This window comes from Spea bombifrons, chromosome 3, assembly GCF_027358695.1.
Source record: "Spea bombifrons isolate aSpeBom1 chromosome 3, aSpeBom1.2.pri, whole genome shotgun sequence".
NCBI classification, from domain to species: Eukaryota; Metazoa; Chordata; class Amphibia; order Anura; family Pelobatidae; genus Spea; species Spea bombifrons.
The window spans coordinates 116,538,055-116,544,054 of NC_071089.1; the positions used below are offsets into that span (position 1 = coordinate 116,538,055).

Sequence of the window (6,000 nt, forward strand, 5' to 3'; positions counted from 1 at the left end):
GATACACCTTTAACATATCTTTCGATCCTATTCCAAAACCGCTATGATTGGTGAAGCAGGCGACCTGTTCATTAATAGGACGAGAACAAGAGGCCATCCGCGCAGACTGAAGGAATTTTTACTTAACCCCTTAAGGAACGGGCTGGTTTTTTGTTTTTTTTTTGTACCTTTTGTGACGATGGCTGTCGTGACATTCCTGCGGTGTTTAGCTGTGATTTTCTTCTCGTTCACGGAATCCACACATTATAGAATTAATATTCTAACCCCAGCCTGGCAAAGCGGGCGGTCATTTTTTTTCCACACAAACTGCACTTTAACTAAGTTACCGTTTCTGGTATTTATCATTTAAAAACCAATGATGCCCATCCACGGGATTGTCAGGTTTTTGGGGGGCTAAAAGGCCACATTTGGGACATTGGCATGTTTTGTGTAGATGGCCAGGTGTCCCAATACTTTTGCCCACATAGCATATATTACAAGGAAGGCCCTTTTGGAGTCAAGAATGAAGTTTTCCCTTTTTGGGGGCAAAATTGGAAGTCGATTTAACGCGAGGTTTTTTTGTTTCTTCTGGACCAACAGAGGAAGATGGACCTGAAGTTTTTCAAGCTATATTACGGTTACAAAGACTGAAGAAGAAAAAAAATCAGTTGGAAAAGAACACAAAATCAAAACAAACCAATGGATACGGCTTTAATTTTTTTGTTAAAGGCAACGATTCGAACGCAAGAACGAACGATTTACATAAAACGCATCATTAGTACCGGATGAAATAGATAAACGGACTGAACACCGAGCCATTGCATTGCATTTGTTCTCCAACCTCGACATGATCGTTCCTCGACGAGGAAGGTTTAATGCCTGCCGGAAACGTATAGAATGCTTAACTTTTCTTTCAATAAAAAGAAAAAAATAATCTTCTGCTAAAACGAACCCCTAAACACAAATACACAACGTCATGACTCATGGGGAGGGGGCTCGTTGAGGTAACCCCCAGCGCTGTATACAATAATATAGGTCGACTTTCCCTGCTAAACACCACACTGAGCTGATGCTGTATGGCGATGCTAATGAAAGTCTATAAAGGAGTCTAGCTGGGTGAATAAGACTGAGCCATTCTATTGCTCACCACAGGAGGTTAGTGATCTAGAATATTGCAGGGTTATATTCCTTTAGGCAGCATAAGGAGTCAGGGTTGCTCGGTAGATCGGGGCTCGGATAACAGAGCGAGAACTCATACCCACGGCTGATATGCAGCCACGCAAAACAAATATGCAAAAAGAAAACCACAATTTTACACGTTTCGAGTCATTTACACGAGTCTACGACAGTCTAATACTGACTAAAGTTTGGTCTGAAGAAATGCAGCATCTGAAATCATTTTATAAGAGTAAATTAAGCACGCTATAAGGAAAAAGCGAAAGAATGAATAGTTCTTTCTATATTAAATTATAGCGCATGCAGTCGCTTACTACAAACATACCACGCTATGAAATGTAAGCACATTCTTAGGTAGATTAAAAAAATACTTCATTAAAAAATAAATATAGGGGAGAAGCCATCAACAGCCTGCTCTGAAGATCCGCAGGATTATTTCTCACCGCCCGCTCTCACCACTCTATATGGTTTCCACACAGACCTCATCTCCCTTGGGGTGAAATAGTTGATTTAAGCATAGGGGGCAAAGACGGACTAAGAAGATCCAGCCCTCCCTCGGTTATTCCCAGGGACGGACGGGCTACAATTTCCCTTCGGGGCGTACAGCCCCAGGGGACCCGACCTTCCTCACCGACAGGGTTAAAGCGCGACCCCTCGGGCTTTTACCTTACATCACATCCCAGAAAATCAAGAAGTCCTGCGATTACAGGCGATTGCACCTCGGTGCCCACACCCTGCAGCTTGAGGGACAATGAAAAATACTTAATATGAAAGATACACATTGCGGGGCGAGGGAGAGCTTCACCAAAATAATGAACAGGGACCCGGTGTACACATACAGCACAGATAATACTGACAAAGGTTATGTAAAGAGAGAGAAGGGCCGGATCAGGATCATATAACAAACAGCGGGGTCAGAAGCAAATACGTACGTAACAAATACACAGCACCGGTCATCCGGCGCCCAATAAATAGGGAACACGCTACTTAACATCACAAAAAATAGAATACACGAATTATATTTGCATTAAACATTAAATGAGAAATTCTAGTTAAGACCATTTTTTTTTTTTAAAAGCATGAATTCGCCGATATAGCAGCATTTGCCCCGACTATTTTTTTAATCAATCACGAGACAATCTATCAGGACTGAAGAGTTAGAGTTGGATACAGAAGCGAGATAATACAAGCGGCTGCTCGGCACGGATCATACGTTATTTGCATTTAGCGCAGGCCGTATAAATTGGGGGTCTTGGTCACGTGACAGAGGGCACCAACAGATCGAATACGGGGATAATGCAGCCTTCCAGTCGCTTAATGAGAACTCTCATGATGCTCAGCCAGCAGGACAGGTGTTTTTACGGAACGTGTGAAAATGGTAAAAAGCAGGTTTTCATCTATACAAAAAAAAAAATCAGAATATAAAGAGAAACACCATGGGAGCCAAGATCCGGCCTCGGCCGCGCATGTACAATACGTAAGGAGGGGAAATTAAAGGTGTGTGTATAATTATATATATATTTCACACACGGTTATAGCTTATGGCTTTAAATACTGAGAAGCAGCTGTTTATGTGTTAGCTAGCGTACCGAGGAGATATATATATATATATATATTACATTCAATTTTATGCATAATATATTATTCAATATTAGTACAACGCTGGTTTGAAATGGAATGGAATCCCGATGCTCTCAATGCAAACAAAAGCATTATTTAGAGTGAAGGCCCGTCTCACATATCAAATATGGGGTTTTCTGTTGGACTCAATGAACCGCATTAGAAAAAAAAAAAAAAAAAATACGAACAAAGTACTTAAATATCAAGACCCCCCCCCCACCGCCTACATTTTTAGCTGGGCGAGTTTGCGCCTCGCTTTCGTTTCCGCGTGTAACCCCGACTCCGGGGCCGTGGGTTGTGCTTTCGGAGTGGACGTGAAGCAAGGTTTCTCTTCCTGGACCAGCCTTCCTCTCACAGACGGCGGCACAAAGCCCCCCGCCAGCAGGTGGAAGCCCCTTCTCCCCACCGGTTCCTCTAACTCCATGAGTTCAGAATCTCCCTCTAAGGAAGTCGACTCGTCGATGAGGTCGCTCACGTCCAGGGCGACGCTCCTCTGGAAGTTACTGTTGGCGGCAAGGCTTAAAATGGGGCTGACGCACACGGCTGGAAACTGCTCTTTCCCGGCGGCTTCTAATGCCGGGGCTTCGTTAGCCACGGCTGCGAAGGCCAGAGGAGGGTCAGGTGTCTCTAGCATGGAGTCCAGGTCTTTGGCTGAAGACGGAACGGCATCCATGTTTGCACTGAAATAAAAAGTGGCGCTTTCTTTCGCTCTGGCATGACTAACGGGCGAGCACGGACCGTCCAACGCTCCTCCAGCTTCGGCGGACAAGTTTCCACCACCACGACCATCACCGCTGGACAGCAGATCATCAGTCTCTGCTTCAGGGTTATCAAGGACTCTAGTGTTCCCAAGCGTGACGTACGCAGACGGCTCACACCGAACACCTTCGGGGCGCTGAGCGTTCTCGATCTGCAGCTTCCCCGTCAGAAACCGTTCCGACTCCACCGGATCCGGGCGAGGAGGTTCCACCTTCCCGAGAAAAATCGGAGCACCCGCCAGGCGTCCGGGAGAAACGGCTTCGGCAAAACCGCTGTCCCCAAAAGCGGCGTTGATCTGCGACAAATTCCCCGTTTTCATGGCCAGCCTCACCAGCAGCCAGTGATGGCTCGGCTTCAGCTCTTCGGTCGCGGAGGTCTTCTCTGCCTCTCTCCCAGAAGATCCATCCCAGCAGCCCGACGAGAAGGCCGACTCGCTCGCCCTTCCATGCGCAACCTTTGACGCTTGCGCCGGTTTACAAAAACTCTGAGATATTTCGGCGGATTTCGGGTGCAGTAAAGTGTAATAAATGATCAAAGCCGCGCAGCCTGTCGTGGATAAAAGCAAGATGTCAGACCCTGCAGGCTGTGCTCACAAATGATTGTTACAGACTGAACCCTGCATAATGTTTTACTTATTACCTCTCCGAAACCCACCCATTAAAAAATATCCATAGTAACGCACACAAAAACATTCACAGCAGCCGCTATTTATTTACCCGGCCCGATATCCGAGCGATTACGGGAAAAGCGGGTTCTAGACGATGCAAAGAGGAACTCAAAGTATGAATTACAATCCTTTCCCAAAAGCTTTCTTTACCAGGTAACCAGAAAAGCTTCAGTAGGTTATATATTGGTCACTGTAAATTAATCAGATATCTGTTCTTATTAACCATTGACTCACCAATGAGAAAGCCAGACAGCACGGTTACGGACAGCTTCACGTGGCTCCACGCAGCCTCCTGTAAGAAATTGGTAGCCAGCAGCAAGAGAACGCAGTTTTCCAACAGCATGATCTGTAAGTTTACGAGAAGGAAGGAAGCAAAGAAACTTTAAGAGCCGTACGCTGGCCTCCATGAGCCTCTTTTGATGTGCATTTCTTTATTAGAAAACTAAAGCCCCCTGCGTCCATCCTCTCTTCTGTCATGCTTGGCAGGTAAGCGTGCCAGCGGCGTGGACTGACCGAAGCAGAGGTCAATACTAAAGCTGCCCATATTGAGCCTATGCCATTTTTCTTTTCTGAAAAGTCTCGGCCCCTCTTAGCAAACCTAATGAATATATGATTAGGGAGCGACTGGATGATGGTCCCCGCGTGCCGACGAGTGAATCCATCAACAGACCAGACGCCAGCCTGCGGTGACATTTGTCTGGTTAGGACCCAAGCGGGCAGCTTCGCTCAGCAACCGGTTCTATACACACACATGCCTGCTTGCATGGAAAAAATACAGCGCTGGACACAGAAATGTACACTAGCATGGAACAAACAGCTTTATCTCATAATATTGTCAAACATTTGTGTTAGAAACAGATAAAAACACATTTTTCAACTTCTACAGAGGCTCCCCCCCCGGTCACTTCAGCCATCAGAGACTTTGCATTTGATGTAAGTGCCGGTCTTTCGTAGAATTATGCCAATCCCACTACTTTTAGAAATAGTGAGGATGAGGGACACCTTATGAGCACCAACATGCAAGTGATGATATCTGGTCGGCTTCCTGGGACTATTTCTCCAACCGCGCATCTCATAAGTGGTTGGCACTCAAATGGTTAACACAAAATTTGGCAGAATTAGTAATGTGTTGTCAACTTGCATTGAATTTACAGGAACATGACATGAAGGCATGGCATTTTACAGCCAGCGTGGCATGCGGTGTCAGGTTTTGTGGAAAGACCAGTGTGGGAATTGACGGAGGAAAGAGGAGAGAAGAGGGGATAATACGATCCTTACCGCATAGAAAATGGCGACACGATAGCGGGAACGGCCGTGTTTGACATTAATGAAGCAGAAGACATAGACTGCCCCGACGCAGACGTTGAACAGTCTCCAGTAGCAGGGGCGAGAGATCACATCGGTCCCCTGAGCGACCAGCCAGAAAGACATGACGAGCCAGTGGGCACCTAGAGGAGGAAAGGAAGGATCCGGTCAACAAGGGGTTAAAATAAATAGACCAAGATTCAAGTGAACGTGAGAAATAAGTCACGCTTCTCTATACGGACTCTAAAGTAGAGCCACTGTAAGCACCAATTTCACGCCAGAATAAGTATGTAATCCCAGTTACTTGTGGTCAGGATCATCTTTAGTAGTTACCAGTAAATAAAATGTAAGAATTTACGGGTTAATAATCCCAGAGCGTATTATTTGTTCCTGCGGTAAAGCGTGTTATTTTCCCATGAAAGCTCCCTCTATGCGGGGATATCATCACTTATGGAACTAGAATGAAGACAGTCTCCAGGGGAAGTTTAAGAGGG

General features: G+C 45.7%; 1 protein-coding gene across 1 annotated transcript in view; it reads right to left on the reverse strand.

The window, feature by feature from the left end:
- Window positions 1–2,707: 2,707 nt before the first annotated feature.
- The window catches only part of XKR5 (XK related 5), an 8,198-nt gene continuing 4,905 nt past the window's right edge, over window positions 2,708–6,000 (reverse strand). The window contains exons 5-7 of the mRNA XM_053460489.1: window positions 5,480–5,649; window positions 4,436–4,547; window positions 2,708–4,080 (exon numbers count right to left, since the gene is read on the reverse strand). Coding sequence (XP_053316464.1) covers window positions 2,999–4,080; window positions 4,436–4,547; window positions 5,480–5,649 — 1,364 coding nt within the window. The 3' untranslated portion in view covers window positions 2,708–2,998. The remainder of the gene's footprint in view (window positions 4,081–4,435; window positions 4,548–5,479; window positions 5,650–6,000) is intronic.